Raw genomic sequence first — 16,613 nt, forward strand, 5'->3', positions numbered from 1 at the left:
TTTCAATGAAGTTACTTATACTTATTAAAACCATTCCTATTTTTTCACACGCATTTTCTTCAAGAAATGCATTTCCTAGTTGATTCTTACTTGGTTTCTTTATTTCCAAAAAATCTTGAGTGTTCCCCATAGTACATGTTCACTAAAACAAGACACCTGCTAGGCCTTTAGCTGAAATTGCAATCAGCCGTGTTTCAAATGCACAGGGCTGAAATCCATTTTGTTTTGAATGTGTGGTTAACAGTTTTGACAGCAGTGTGTTAGTCTTTGGAAAGAGTGCTTTAAATGCACAGTGTTGTGTAGGTTGTGGTTAAAGCCATGGGATAAGTGTGTAGACTTTTGAAAACTGTGTTCAAGCAGTGAAAAACAAACTAGAGTTTGGTCCACGTGAACCTGGGAGGCAGTAGCTCCGTCCACAGGGAGTTGGGTTGGAAACCGGAGGGTTGTTGGTTCAAGTCCCAGTAGAGAGTGTGGATTGGTAGTTTGGTAGCTCAGGGCGCTGGGCTAGCACTTGTAGTCCACCCACTCTGACATCTCACCATTTGTGCATACATAGGTCCTGTGTGTGGTCTATATGAAGTGATTTCTAACAAAAACAGAGTGTAATTTATTAATTCCCCACTGGGGATCAATAAACAGTATAAATTATTATTAGCTGCTGCTTTGCACACTGTGGTTAGAGGTCTGCACATGTGGCTCCAGTTGTTTAGCAATCGATATTAAACTGTCAACTCTGTAACCATGTTTAAATAACCAGGACGAACACAAACAGCATCATTTTAAAGTATTTTACAGCACACTGAAAAATGACTCAACACACAAAAGAAAGCACCCACAATACTTATGTTCAATAAACCTTTTTTAATCTCAACAGCAAGTTAGCTTATGTGTGGTCAACATCAATGAAGGTAAATATAAAACTGGATTTCTATTGATAAGATTGATGTTTTTGTTTTATCAGCAGGTGAAATTATGATACTTAGAAACACGTCCACTAGAATCTTCATGACTTTAGTCTTTAACTAGAGAAATATTGCTATAATACTTTTAAATGGCATACACTGATTGACCAACAAGAAAAAGCACGGTAGAGAAGCAGACAGAGAAGCTCCAAAACTCCACACGGTGGGTCGTACAGGGAAACTTCTGAGGGACTTTGGTTTTGTACCTTTGTAAAACCTTGCTCTATTTATTTTCAGAAAAAAAAAAAAAATTAAATAAAATGGATAAAAGGGTCCAACCAGAAATAATGTTACTATTCAAAATCTTAATTTAGATTGAAAATGCGAAAAAGTAAAAGGCACACTGAACACTTCACGTTGAACACAAGATTCACCTCGGTGCACTGAAGATTCACTACCTCACTAAATTGTACAAAGAACACTCGTTGGAAACTGACAAGTGTTTCTCTTACTTGCATTAAAATCAACAATCAGATGAAATGTTACTGTCTGGTCTTTCTTTGAAAGAAGTTTGTTTTGTGTCCATTATTGGTGGGGAAGAGAGCGGAGAAAGGTGTTTCCTACAGATTATGTTTCGTTTCAACTGCCAGGAAACAGCAAAACGATACAAACCTTCTCCCACCTCCCGTCTCGCTACATCTCTTCTTCCCCTTGTTATCAAAGTGCTCCAGTATTCAACTTCCACAGATCATCCTGTAGCTGTTCTAGCCTGACCATTGACAGAATGAAAGCAAACAATCATCAAAATATTAACTTAAAAGGTGAAATCCACCCTTTAAAACTCTCACACTACCATGTTTCCTCAATTTTAATGTTGAGAATTATTATTTTACGTTTAACCTGCCTCACAGTCTTGTACTGCAGTTTCCTTCTCTTTCTAAAAGACTTTTTTAAACATAACCCACGAAATTGGGCGTGAGCTTATTTCTGTTAATAAAATGTGGGTGTATGACCATATAAAACACAGCATCTGTAAATGTTAGGGTGGAACTATTAACAACCACAAGACCGGTTTTGCAACATGTCTTGTGGTTGGGTACAAGATTTTTGTTGAGTCAGTATCTCTGGTGGTTTGTTAAATGTCAGAGCTGGAGTGGGTATCCAATTATTTAGCATCAATTTTGATACTCAACTGTTTTTTCTTCTTTTTTCTTCCACAAAAGTGCAAATAACTTTTATCAGACTTGAGAGAAAATATGTTAAACTTAACATGATTTTGGACTGTTGGTCAGACAAGGCTGAATAGGTCAACTTGGGCCCAGACCCACTCACACAGATCACACTGTGATGGCCTTTTAAAAAAAACTATTTTCTGTCATTTTATAGACCAAACAATCAAAAGATAGAATCATTAGATAATCTGATCATTACTTGCAGCCTTAATGTGTTGTTAAACAGTGATAAAGCATTTTAGGGTGGATTTTTCCTTTCAGTCATGCACAAGACTGCAACCACAGTTGGTCCACATTTTGCAGCCATCTTTTTTAAGTTAACTGCAACTGAAAAGATTCCTCGTCATACCACTTTGGTAATTTAGAATCGGATTGTGAACTCTAAATTATCTGCTCAGTCTGGTCTACATGCTAAGAGTGACTGTCTTGTTTTGAAGGCTGACAAACAAACACTCGAACAGTTGAACCCACGACCACTGAAGGTCACGCAGTCTGGCAGATGGTCACAGTCCACTAATCTCATCTCAACCCTCTCAATGTAGTTTTTAAATCAAAATTATATGCCAGAGAAGATACACCTGTGCACTTCAAGTAGATTGAATCTAAGTGCTGTAAAAATAAAAATAAAGACGTCTCATCTTGTTGCTGGTTCGCTGTCAATCAAAGAGTGGTGGTGAGCCCGTAGTCAAAATCCAGTGTTAGATGACTGATCTGCTGGTCTTCGTCTCCCAGGGTCCCCAATGTCAGAGAGTAAAACATTCTTTAATGAAATCTAATGAGGGGAATCTTTATGGGAACATTCTGTTATTATTAACATGATTCATCATTAAAACATCACAGAGGCATGACTGGAGCATGAGTATGTAAACCCGAATAGATCTAAACGCTACGACTGTGCACTGAGGGGGAAAGCACAGTTTGTCTTTTTCAGACAAAGGATGTGATGGATGCAGATCATTTGAAGTATGAATCAATCACACACACACACACACACACACGCGCACACACACGCACAAACACACAACTTGTCTTGCACTTCCAGGGCAAGTGAGGGGGAGATTATCTCCTGGTTACATCATCAGCTCATGTGATGTCACTGCTGATGACTCAGAGGTCCCCGGGAACCAATCAGAGTTGGCTGTACAGGTGAGGCTTCCATTCATAATCCTTCAACATTAAGGATTAATATTGCTTCAGTATTGCCACAAAAATAGAATAATATTGACTGTCTAAAACACCGCTACTTCTCAACCAAACACATTTATTACATCAGCCCTCATTTATCAGGAAAGCGCATGATCACAACATAACTTTCAAACAGACGTGAGCATTAAGCCTGCAAAAACTGGTACCCTCATTTTTGGAGTATAATGAGACCTGTCAAGTGTGTGCCAATAGGAAGAAAAAGTGAAAAAAGCAATTCAGTAGTGTATGAAATAAATCAGGGTCAGTAGTTACAAGTTATAAAAACAAAATACTATTACTTATGTAATTTGGTCTACACAAAAGCCTGCTGCTTGTTTGTGTTGTATAGATTATTTTTGCTCATCAATTAACTAAAATAAAAACAGTTCAACAAATGGAGCAATACTCCCAAACCGGCTGCTTCAACCACCATGTTTAGGTTATTTGTTTAGACAAATGACCATCAAGGGTTGGGTGTTTTTTTTTGGGAGGAGTAGTGTAAATGTTAGTGTTGAGACCTGTGCACTCATCACGCTAGCGTTTGCGCTAACAGTAGTGTGTAAAATCATTTTTTATAAAATGGACAAAAAAACACTAACACTTGAATTTGCGGTGATTTCCATGGCATCGTGATAAATGAGGGCTATTTTGTTCAGTTTTTTTTTTTCATCTACTGAAATAAAAAACAGAAGTCTTTTGAGAATCAGTCTATTGTTGTTGATGCTGTCCTATTTTAAATACACAAAACACTGCCAGCTTGTAGTCTTTATGGTTGTCTGACAGTCAGTCCTAAATGAGATCACTTTCAAACCATTTCTAGGTGAAATGCTTCACTCTGGCAGGCCCAGGCTGCACGCTGCAGTCCTTACAGGTGTCACAACGTCCGTGACAACGGTAGCCTCGCCAAGTCAGCACGGCGAAGCTTGCATTGTGCCATATCGGACCTGTTCCTGCCTTACAGAGCTGATAAGAACAGATGAGGAGAAGGAGAAAGGGAGGTAGTCTAAGGGAGGACTGTGGTAGAAAGGGTGTCTGAGGTTCATCACAACTAAGAATTTTTGTACGACTAATACAAACTTCATTTAACACTTTTCCTTCCCTGTTGCTACGCTTGGTCTCCACTTATCTCCATTCTTACTGCTCTTAGTGCTGTGTAGGTTCACATTGCTTAATACTGCTTTCTCTTAACCTCTTGGCTTTAGTTGACCAGTACGAAGCCATGCTGCGAGTCCACGGTCTCCATCATCTCAGTGTCTAGGAGGGAGCCCTGCAACTCAGGCAGGCCCAGGCCAACAGATTGCCCCGGAGTAGCCAAAACCCCTGCTTCAGCCTCTCCTGGAGCAGGCGGGGGCAACCAGGCAGGGTCTAGTGGGAACTCGTACTGCTCGGGATACAGGCCCTCACTGGAAGGCCCCAGGGCTTGCTGCTCACAGCCTGCAGGGTAGCTGAAGCCCAGGCTACTGGAAGAGGCTTCATGAGGCAGGGAATGGTGGAGCTGGTGATGGAGGTGAGATCCAGGGGGCAGGTGTTGGGTGTAGTGGTGGTGGCTCATATAGGGATCATAAACCAGGCCCTCACCTGGTTCCATCAAGGGGCTCAGACTATGGGGGTGGCTGAAGGGAGGCGAGGCCTGAGGACTGCCCTGCTGCTGTGCGGCTGACATAGGGGGGCCCTGAGGGGAACTTTGAGTTGCCGTCTGGTCCAGAGCAGGGCTGCCTGTCGGGAAGGATCCTTCAGCTATCTGCATCTGGTTGAAGTAGACCTGCAGCCCCATGCCCTGTGACTGCTGCAGGTACATCCTCTTCTGGTTCAGTCTGTGAGGAGAGCAGTAGAGCCCACTTAGATCAGGACAACACTTTGAATCAACACATGATCATGCACAAAGCTTGCAATTAATTGAATTCAAACAAGGTATTCAATATGTTTGATGTTGGGGCCTACACTGCTAATAGAAGTTTACAGGTGACGCAAAAATACAAAAATTACATAAACATGTGTACATGTTTCCTGTGCAGCCCTCAATTATATGCTGGCTTTCTAAAAAGGACCTCAGTCAAAACTTAGCGAACGTCAGATTATTATTTAAAAAAAATTATTAACTAGATTAAAAAATGCCTAAAAAATGCCAAACAAAATAATCTTTAAAAATACTGGTTGACGTTTGCAGGTGATGGCATGTGAATCATCAGGATAGGGAAATCCACTTGCCAGTATCCAGCCGACTCTGCTAACTCTGGTAGCCCAATCTGCTGACCAGCTGGCCAGTCAGGTTTTAAAATTTAAGCATCAGAGTAAACACAGAGAAAAAGGTGGAAAAAATGAGCTCAAGACCATCTCTACGGCTATCTCATGACAACGAGGTGCTCATCACGATAGGGAAACAGACTCACCAGTTTCCTGCTAACTCTGCTAGCCTGGCTGGTCAAGGTTTATAAATGTAAACATAAGACTAAACACAGGAGATGACAGAGAAGACCATCAGCTATGACCTGGTAGTGGCTATGATCCCGACTAAGTGGACAAGTAAGAACATCTCCTCATCCATCAACATCTTTATATCAGAGGGGCCACCAATGCAAGCGTGGAGGAATAAGCAGTTTGTTCAGTGATGTGAATAGGCGTGCTCTGCTCATTGACAGTTGGAAAAACAGAGCTTAGTACATCCAGGAAAGATAGCAACAGAAAAATGGGGAGAAGCGTGGATGAGAGACAGCTGTACAGAAATAACTACTCTTAGTTCTGTTACTGGTAAAGCAAAAATAAAATGTATTCACACACCCTAAGCCAAAGACAATTGCCGCTTCGTGACAACAGACAGTACAATGCACACGCCCACAGCAGTGAGCAGTAACTGTGTTCAACAAGAATTTTTAGCATATGTAATGTGTTTAAAAAGAAATCACTGATTTTGCGGACTTCAAGTCAACAAATTTCTTTAATCAATGTGAAAAACGTTGACTGCCACTACCAACTGTGACTACAGTTAGAGCAAACCCAGAAACAAAATAACCCCTTTCTAAAAAGAAATCAGCAAACATGAACATAATGTCAGGCTGAATGACATGAAACTAAATGGCACTTCAGTCTGATTATCAGGCAAGCTAACTGTAACACCTAGTTTAATTCCTGGGTGTTTGTTCAGTTCTTGTTGGAGGAGTACAACTTTTAACCAACTTTCCTTATTGGGATTTATTTGTATCTAAGCAAATGCTTTTTTTTGCTCTAAATACAATCTTCCAGCAGTGACCTTTCACAACAGCTAAATTAACACAAGGCTTTGAAAATATTTCACAAAATGGAGGGACAAAAAGAATAAAGAATAAAATGTGCGGAGAAAACGTTTAAAGTGTGATTTACCTGTGTTCCTGCAGCTGTTGCTCTAAACTTCGAGTATCCTGACAGAAAAGTTGGCAGCTAGCGGGACTGTTAGCCAAGACGTTGGCCTTTGGGATGGATAGAAGAGAGATGATTATGGTGTTCAGGATAATTACAATGGTAACAATGGCTACAAACGGTTTTATTATTGTTGCATCATGGCAGAGCTGATAATCCTTACATTTCTAAATGGTATCACTGAATGTTATGCAAAAAAGCCAGATAATGAGTGATAGACTGTACCTGTAGTCTATGAGTGAGGTATTGTGTCTCTAAACTCTGTCTGCGGGACAGCAGAGGTGGCTGCAGCGCGCCTTGGTATAAAGCTAGGCCCTCTTGTTGCTTGGATGCTTCACCCTTAAATCAAAAACATTAGAACAAGGGATGTTTATGCTCATGCACACATGCTTGTGGACACACGTATCCCAGATCCCTTTTTCTGTCAGTTAATAAAGCTGTGTCAGGGTCTGGGTGCTTCATCGTGTGGTCTAACTGGATTATCCATGCTGTCTCCTGCCCAAATGCCTGTGTGGTGACTGATCAGCCAGATGCCTTTCTCTAAATGGCATGTACCACAGGGATAACACAGTAGTTAAATGAAATGAATGCAAATTAAAAGGATGATGGGGCCCGAGCATCATAATCAACAAAGAGCTGCGTTATTGCATTATGAGAGATGGATAAAAGGAAAACAACTAGATCTTGTCTGCTTCCACAATTGATTTTGTGTGTAGTTTTTTTTTTTACTGGAAGCTTATGGATCTTTCCTTAAAGGGTTCTCCTTGCAGCGTGTGTGTTATTTAGTGTATATGTGTACCCGTCTTTGTGTGTGATTGCAGCTTGGGCCTACTGAGTGCCAGTCGCTACTATGGGTAAGTCTGATTGACTTCAACAATGGCTACATTCACTTTGGCCTAGGCTCCAGGACCCAGGGGACGGGAGACAGTAAACAAGCCATAGTTGGCTGCCTCGCCTGGGGTTACACAACAGCCTGGGTGCCTGTTTTTTTCTTTTTCTGGGCAACATGGAGATAGTAGGACTAAGGTTCAGAATGGGTTTGGGACGAGAAAGATTTTGAATAGGTTAGAGAGTAAAGGAGGGGTGTGTGTGTGTGTGTGTGTGTGTGTGTGTGTGTTTATGCAACAGGACAGACCTCCAGGAGGTTGTGTAAGTGGTGCTGAGGTCCCAGGGGGCCGATGGCAGCCCCTTCCCCAGTGCCCATCTGTTCCACCAGCATCTGGACTTTGTTCAGCTCCAGGATGCCTTTGGTCCTCGCCAAATTCTGGAGGTGCTGACGAAATGCAACCAGACCTGAAAGCATAAACAAATCCCCACAATATGAAAGCCAGTATTTATTCTTGCAGCTAATCAAAAGAAGAAAACACAATGTCAAAGGCTCTGTCCAGTAAGAGAGTCAGCATTTATCCTCACTGAAATTATCAAACTGGTTGATAGGTTAACGCTTTTCATCAACCCTACTGATAATGGGACTGGATGTACGTCATGAGGAGCTGCCGGTGTGTGTGTGAGAGTATCTGTATCTGTGTGTGTGTGTGTGTGTGTGTGTGTGTGTGTGTGCGTGCGCAACAGCAAGTAGCTCTGATAAGACCCATCCAGTGGTGACAAGCTGTGACTGTGAACAATAGGACCCGACTCACCATGATGGTGGGAGTTATTTAAAAACCAGAGTCAGCAGGCTGACGCAAACGGAATCCACTGCATCAACACTCTCCAAAGAGGATTATGAAGGAAAAATAAATAAATAAATAAATAAATAACCAAAAATACCAACTTGGAGCGCACAGTTCAGGCTGTCAATGTAGTGCTATAGAAGTAACAAGCCATAATCATAATCATTTCTCTACTTGGCTAAAGCACAGGTGATTTACAACCAGCAGGCACAGAATAATGTAGGTGTAAAAGGAGAAAAATGGTAGATTGAGGTTGTTTAACTTTTCCTCTTATGTTTGGGCTCCTTTTCCTCTCTGATGTGGAGGAAAGACAGATTCTGCCACAAACTTTGAAAAGAGACAGAAAGCAAAACAGAATGAGCTTGAACAGATAGAAAAAGAGTTAGTGAAAAAGAGAAGGATAGAGAAGGGGGGGTGGGGGGGGGGTGCGATATGTGGGTTGAGAACCTTCAAAAATATCTGTGTGTCTGTGATTCATAATGTGAATCATCACCGTCATAGTTGTCAGAAGGACAGTATAGAGTGAGAGAGGGGGAAGAGACGGGGAAAAAGTGTGTGAAAGATAATGTTAATTTCATCAGACAAGACTAAATATGTTTGTCAACGACCTTTTTTTCCATGACGGAGACAAGATTGCACAGATGTCCAAAAACGCTGACTAAGACTCAATTAACAAGCATTATTGTTGACGAAAAAAGACGAGCCTAAAAGGCTTCTGCATTAAAAACATAAACTGAAGTGAGGATCCAAAAAGAACAATGAATGGATATAGGAAAAAAAGACAAATTAACACTCCTAGTCCTGACCTTGGGTGAGTGAGGTGTCAGAGGCACGGCGTCCTTCTCTGAAGCTGATGGGGGAGCGGTTGTGAGTCTCCCTGTGCTGCGACGTCAAGACAGCCATTGCTGGATTGGCAGGCCGAGCGTTCAAGAAAGGTGTAGTAGTTACGCCAGGAGAAGAGCTGTTGGCTGGTACTACTTCACTGAGAGAGGGGGGGTCCTCCAGCAGGCCAAGGTCGCTGTGCATTGAGCCCATGTCGTGGCCCATGTCCGAATCCACGCTGCCCATGGAGGGGTTATGGCCCAGAGCAAATAATTTACCTGGGGGACAAAATTCTTTATTTTAAACAGCTTTGCTTCAGCATTTGATGCATGTGATAGACTCCAAAGGTGTGCGTTCGATCAGGTGACATCATACCTTGGTTCCAAGGCTTCGGCTGATTGGTCACCTCAGAGAGGGTATGTCGCCTTTGGCCGAACCGAGCTGTTTGATAGGCCGAGGGCAGGTAGGGCGGATCATCCTCTGTGTCGGGCTCCTCCGTCTCGATGCCTTCATCAATCGATGTTTCCATCATGTTGCTAGGTGACGAAGTGGAGGACTTGCGCAGGACAGTGGGGGGAGGCAAGGGATCCAGCAGGCAGCCATTCACCTAGACGAAGGGGGGATAAAAAGGGACAGAAAGAGAGAATGATAACCATACATTCAAAACTGACTGTGCTAGGAAGGAAACAGCTGAACACTGAAGGAACCAGGACCCACTGTTGGTAAATCATGCATCTTAAACACACAGGGAGAGCGCAAACACGCACAAAGGAGACCCCATACTGAGAATGAGGGCTCCATTAGGTACTCTCCTCCCTCGGTTTTTCTTCAACTCAACACAGTTGGTGTCATAATGGGAGTGTGTGCGTTGTTTGTTGCAGCATGCACGCATGTTTGTGTTAGCATAGAGGTGGAAGGTGGGGATAAAGGAATGCAGGGCCAGGAAGTGAGCTTTGACTAAACGTGCTGTGTGACACACACAGATACACACAAAGTGGCTGCATAAGTGGGCGCAGCGAGCAGAAAGCCTGGTGTTGGTCTAGAAAGAGCAACTTTGCCCAATTCCCTATCTGCTTTCTGTAGTGTGCTGGGATAGGAATGCAGTTACTCAACACACGTGCACACACATTCACACACACCCAAAGAAAAATTGTGTGGGTCATAAGGGGAGAGGGAAGTAGAAGTATAAAGAAGAGGAGCGAAAGAAGCTGAATGGAGAAGAAAGAAGGAAAAACTAAAAAAGAAAAGATGAGGTGTTGGCTGATGGGTAGGAGGTCGCTGTGGCAGGATCACTGGAGCAGCACAGCAGCTTCCTGTCCATTTGTGTTCACTCAGCTTCGCAATAGGTCACATCATCATCACAGGACAGCTTACATAACCAGGCTCCATTCACCCAGATAACATGCACTCTGTCTCTGTTCCACTTCTCTCTCTCTCTCTCTCTCTCTCTCTCTCTCTCTCTCTCTCTCTCTCTCTCTCTCTCTCTCTCTCTCTCTCTCTCTCTCTCTCTCTCTCTCTCTCTCTCTCTCTCTCTCTCTCTCTCTCTCTCTCTCTCTCTCATCCAAACACACGCACACAACTCTTTATTGGAGCCAGGCATCTTGACGTTGCATCTGTGTGTGTGTGTGTGTGTGTGTGTGTGTGTGTGTGTGTGTGTGTGTGTGTGTGTGTGTGTAGCCCTTGCAGGTGTGTGTGGCCATCATCTCAGACCACTGGTGTCTGTGTTCTGTAATAGTCAGTCAGCTCAACAACAGGCCTAAAAGGCAAAGATTGCTGGTTGTTCCAGATCAAAAGGAAATAGTGAGAGCACTCACTATTGTGTGTGTTTGTCAAGAAGCTTTGTAGGACAGGCAGCTGTCCTGTCTGATGTGTGCTGAGTTCTTACATAAGAGACCAAGTCAACTGCACTCAACAGGTTGAAGGAGCAAGCCATTGCTCAAAACCTCTAAGGAGTCAAGGGCGCCTTAGGTGCAGCACACACACACACACACCTGATTCACAGTGAGTGGGTATGCTTGTCAAAGCGAATCAATGTCAAACTTACTGGAATAATGTTTCAGGACATAGTTGTGCAAGCTGATAATGACTGTAATAACTATAACTTCAAAAACTGAAAGAGGACGAACATACAAACAGAATGACAGGCTGTTTTTACCGGTATTGGACCTACTTTGGGTATGTTGACATCCTCCACCATGAAATGCTGCTCCAGGGGACTTGTAGTCTGGGGGAAGGAAAAAGCATCAGGGGAGGCTTGGGGCACAGCAGGGGAGCGCAACAGACGAACTCCCTGCGGGAGCAAACCCACTTGTGCTGAACCACTGGTCGACTGCGGAGAGATAGAAACAGAGATTTTGACAAATCAAAGATCCTTCTCCAATTAACGTCCAATATTTAACAACATCCTTGATAATAATGCCATTACGACTTTGACTTTGTAATCTAAAAGAGACAAAAATATCCTAGATGGTAAAGGAAATGAAAAAGAAATTGCAAAGTGTCTCTAAGAACAGACTGTGGGAAAAAAAAAAAAGAGAATGATGAATAATGTAACTGAGACAGACGCCTTAAGATCAAGGCTGGCCAGAAAAAAAGCTGGCTGGATAAATAAACGGATGGGTGGTGTCTGTCCGTTTGATTGTTCATGGGTGCAGGTGTGAATAAGGGAGCTTTGATCAGGGATTTGTGTCTATTAATCTCTGTACACATAATTTAGAAGCCCCTCGTTGGCATGACACGGTGTGGCTACCTTGGCGACAGTCTGTTCGGCGATGGTGCTGGGCCGTCGCTGGCGGGGGTCGAGCCGCTGTTCGACGGGGAAGCTACAGCGATGGGCCTTGAGGCGCTCCACCAGCAGGTAGTAGATAGCAGCAAAGTGGTTGTAGCTCTTGTTCTGCAGAGACTGGGGGATGACAGACAACATAAATGGTGGCGTCTGTAATTGAAGTTATTACTAAAGCACAAATTCCATTGTGGATGACTGCAACAGCTCTTAAGATAGGCTGAGATCATGCTTTGTCACTGTTCAGTGTGAAATTGGGTTATTGCAGCAGCTAAAGAGCAGAGTGTAGGTAAGAAATACAATACACAGAATGTTGTAAAAGAAAAGACAGCATATATTGCATATAAATTATAACCTCAAATTACCTCAAAATTGTACGTGAAGACCATACTCTCTGACCAGCTCTGACCTTTACACCTGAAGCCTTTCATACCCTGATAGAGCCAGCTAAGTCCTCACCTCTATTGTCTTGTGCTGGTCAATGCCAAGGCTGTGCATTAGGCGAAGGACCTGTTCGCTGTACTCTCCCACAACTGCCTCGCCCTCAGCAGTTGAAGGCTGTTGGTACAGAACAGGCCTCTGTACGGGAGCGTACAGAGCCATCCACTTGTGCTCCTTGATCTGCGCCACAGACAGACGCTTTGATGGGTCCAGTACCAACATCCTTCGGATCAGGTGCTCACAGTCTGCAAAGGGGTGGGAGAGAACAATCAATCATAGATGATGTGACGAGGTTTTTTGTAGCCCTTCATTTGTTAGAATCACCACTTTAAAAAAAAGGGAGAGTTTGTTTATGTTGTTGTTTATAATGCCGAACACTGAATACTATTTAAACTATGTTAAAGCAAATAAAGCCACAATGTGCCATGTCCTTGACATAGTCGCCCAGTTAAAGGGGAGGAGAAATAAAAACATAAGACCTTTAAACCTGCTAAATTCTGCTGTCAGTTCTGAGCAGTGTGTCTACACTCTTTTCTACTTTCCTCCCTTCCTTACGAGAGCTCCTCACCTCTAGTTAGTGGCTAGATGAGTTTGACGTCAGACACAGCTGGGTTCTTAACAGGATTACAGTCCCCCTGGCTCTGCCGCTTTGGCCTGTCTGCTCCCCTACTGCCTGCACCGCATTCCTGTCCGCCACACAGCATCATTACCAATATACCCTGCTGCTACAGTCTTAAAGCAAAACAGGTGTGTTCTTAACAAATGGGGCCTACAGTTGTTGTATTATCTACTTGATCTTTAATACTATCTTCATTAAAACATGTTTTTGTAATGAATCATCTCCACTTTGACTTTTTTTATATTGATTGAAAATGTATTGACATATGGCTGGAAAATAAATCAGCAAAATATGTCTTAAGTGACTAAAGTTGTTCTTTTTTTGAAGTTAATTTAAAAATCTAATTATCATATTGTCTTTATTCCATTATGCTTACTATAAAATAAAAAGTCATACTTCAAAAGTCATACTCTTTTAAACGCTATTATCCTTTAGCCATTTTAGAGTTTAAAAAGAGTTGTAAATGTCTACACAAGCAACCTTCTGCAGGTCACCTTCTTCCTTATTGCTCTACCAATATCCACAGATATCCTGTCGTCTGTCAGAGAGTTAGCACTTCATAAGCCCAAGGACATAGCTGCAGTTACTCCCTGCTTCACATTCTTCCCAGTTGCCCTGCTGATCTACCAACGTGTTTACATCAAATTTTCTACCTTGTACCTGGCGGTTCAGCAAACTCAATTTTTCCCCATTATGTATAAAACCAGTGTGCCTTTCACTACACTTTTGCTCCATGCTGTGGCATCTAAGCAGCTGCTAAGTTACAACATGCTTCAAATACAATACACTACAATATGTTTGACCCAGTAGTTACTCAGGCTCTGCTTGTTGCTACAGCCGTGTTTATGGCAACAGTTGAAGCTGAGCACATTTGTCAAAGCTACTAACCACCAGGGAAGGTTGAACTACGTAAAGGGTATGGCACTGCATAACCGTCTAGCCGGCTGATTGATTGACACACTTTTCTTAGCCAGTACATTACACCACCATGACTTAACCACAGAACCATCCCAGTTAACACTTGTTACACATGTCCCAGTGGTGTAAAGTTGCACTAAGTCCCCCAACAAAGGAGAACAGAACTCTGTTGCAAGAAGATGGAGGGCAGAGACTAGGTACTGTGGCTGACTTTATCAGATCTATGTCATTAACTCTATCAGATACATGAGCTAACAAATAACAGACCGTAATTAATACATATAAAAGGCAACTATCACGCATGACTGTGAACATGAGTGTAACCCTACGTACAGACATAAAATGCAACACAAACGGCAATTCAAAGCTTCACCAGTTTTCACTTGAATTGAAGCAGCAATACAAGCATTAGAGCTTCACATGTATGTATTTCTTTTTTTAAATGGGTTCTCAAGTAGCTTACTTAGAGCTAAATTAATAAGCAGATAAATCAATTTGTCAATAACAGAAAGCTAGTTTGCAAATTCATTAATGATTAGTATTTTATTAAAGACAACATTTGAATCATGTGCTGCTTTTCTCTGTTTTCTATTATGTAAATTCGTCACATCATCTTTGGGATGTTGTGACAAAACAAGCAAATTCAGGAAATCACCTTGGACTCAGAACTTGTGATGGGGATTATTTTACTTTTTTATTCTGACCTTTTTTTGTAGAGCTAATTATTCTGGTAACATGACTGTTGGCTCTTGTGTACAAGTATCTACCAGGTCTGTGCAATATGCAACGGCAGGGGAGACATAAGACAACCCTTACTGCAGTTATTTAGTCAGTATGTTGGGAGTAGTCCACAAGATAGTTTACTGTGCAGTGCTAGGCTGTGATGTGTACGACACTGTTGACCAGCAAGAGAAACAAGTGGAGATGAGATGGACTGTTTCTGGATGAAGAAATCAGCACACTCTGTTCTCCTTGTTCAGGGAACAGGGGCTGGACTGGGGGTGGGGAGGCGGGATTTAGTGTCAATCTGGCCACGGAGCTGACATTACACTCCTACATTCCCCTTATGTCTTAATTGTTTCAAGATCCTGAACAAATCTGGATGAGTCTCTCACCACAACCCCTGTTGAGAAAGGGCTACAAACTTGCAGATGGGACACACAGAAACAAGACAAGAGAAACAGACAGGGCCACAGATTAACAGGAATATGTCTCACAGATATAGTGTGAGTTAGACACACATACAAACAGAGTCTCCTCAGAGAGACAGACAGGAGAACTGCTGGAAGGCTTCACTGGCTCTTTCCCAGGTTACATAAACAGCTCCAGCTCTGGTATTAATCTGCTGCCAGCTAGCTAGCACAGCCGCTAACAGCAGGGCTGCTTTAAAACGGTTAGCCAACCTGACTCACTCAGCAGCCTGAATGCATGCACAGAAACACTGACGCACATATTCACTTTACAGAGGACAATGACAGAGTGTCTTCTACTGTATCCCCTTCAAATGTGTGTAATGTTCCTCATTAATGAAATGACCCCCTGAGTGGTTGCAACAGTATGGTGACTCAAATAGGAATGCATGATCTTTTCATCTGAGTGGCAGTATCCCTCACAGGAATTACATGCCATTTTTCCTCAGTTCGAATACATACCATGACAAGAGAGACCATAGGTGTCTCACAAATACACTGCATGTGTGTAAATTCACAGGAACGCGAGATACTGAGAAGTGGGAATTGGCATAGTCCCATCTTATTTTGTGTTCAATATCCCAGTGAGTCTCTTCTTACCTTCAGTCATGAAGTAGGGGATGCGAAACCTTCCTTCTAGGACTCTCTGTCGAAGTACAGGCAGAGTGGGCCCATCGAAGGGCAACGCACCACATACCAGCACATATAGCACCACCCCCATACTCTGAAGATGAAAAGACGTGCGTACACACACACACACACACACACACACACAAACACACACACACACACACACACACACAGACAGACAGAGAAAGAAGAAGGACAAGGTAGTAGATGAATCAATCAGGAGACTGTAAATAAGGTAATAGGAGTATTGTACACAGACACATAGTCACACACAGGTACAGTTGTCTACTTCACACAATCACTGGTCTTACCCAGATGTCTAGCTGTGGACCCTCGTACTGCTGTCCCTCAAAGACCTCTGGAGCAGCATATGGTGGGCTGCCGCACCATGTGGCCAGAGGCTCCCCAGGCTGGAAGAAGTTCCCAAATCCAAAATCTACCCAGGGAAAAACAGAAATGGTGGGGGGTTGGTTTGGGAAGAAAGGTACAGGTAATTCTAAACATAAACGTTTTGTACCTAAAGTTGGACTGTAACTTTCCTTGTACAGGCCCTGTGCTGTACATATGGCAACCTGTAACTCAGTATTTGCGCCTGTAAAAAGTGAATGGTGAATATGTGTAGCTGCAGTGAAAGACTGTGCAGAAGTGGTCAAACTGTACACAGAAAATGTCCAGAACAAAAGGGTCTGCAGGTTTTGCATAATGTAATATGTGATCAACATATTTGTACACTGAGGAAACAGATCTTTGTATGAGGTAACCTCCCCAGGAGACTGACATGAGGTCATCAATGCTGTGGTCTGATTGGTTGTCTGTAAAGTGAATA

At 42.8% G+C, this 16,613-nt stretch overlaps 1 protein-coding gene across 4 annotated transcripts in view; it reads right to left on the bottom strand.

Annotated features, from left to right (window-relative positions):
- Nucleotides 1–841: 841 nt before the first annotated feature.
- The window catches only part of sik2b (salt-inducible kinase 2b), a 39,310-nt gene continuing 23,538 nt past the window's right edge, over nt 842–16,613 (bottom strand). The window contains exons 5-16 of one of the 4 annotated variants that reach the window (XM_034867841.1): nt 16,099–16,223; nt 15,758–15,881; nt 12,449–12,675; nt 11,957–12,109; nt 11,378–11,536; nt 9,583–9,814; nt 9,192–9,485; nt 7,848–8,005; nt 6,938–7,051; nt 6,677–6,762; nt 5,710–5,768; nt 5,011–5,133 (exon numbers count right to left, since the gene is read on the bottom strand). In XM_034867841.1, coding sequence (XP_034723732.1) covers nt 5,729–5,768; nt 6,677–6,762; nt 6,938–7,051; nt 7,848–8,005; nt 9,192–9,485; nt 9,583–9,814; nt 11,378–11,536; nt 11,957–12,109; nt 12,449–12,675; nt 15,758–15,881; nt 16,099–16,223 — 1,712 coding nt within the window. In that variant the 3' untranslated portion in view covers nt 5,011–5,133; nt 5,710–5,728. Of the gene's footprint in view, nt 5,158–5,709; nt 5,769–6,676; nt 6,763–6,937; nt 7,052–7,847; nt 8,006–9,191; nt 9,486–9,582; nt 9,815–11,377; nt 11,537–11,956; nt 12,110–12,448; nt 12,676–15,757; nt 15,882–16,098; nt 16,224–16,613 lie in introns of all 4 variants that reach the window. The other 3 variants (XM_034867838.1, XM_034867839.1, XM_034867837.1) reach the window with 3 other exon arrangements.

This window comes from Etheostoma cragini, chromosome 3 (assembly GCF_013103735.1).
Source record: "Etheostoma cragini isolate CJK2018 chromosome 3, CSU_Ecrag_1.0, whole genome shotgun sequence".
Lineage (NCBI taxonomy): Eukaryota > Metazoa > Chordata > Actinopteri > Perciformes > Percidae > Etheostoma > Etheostoma cragini.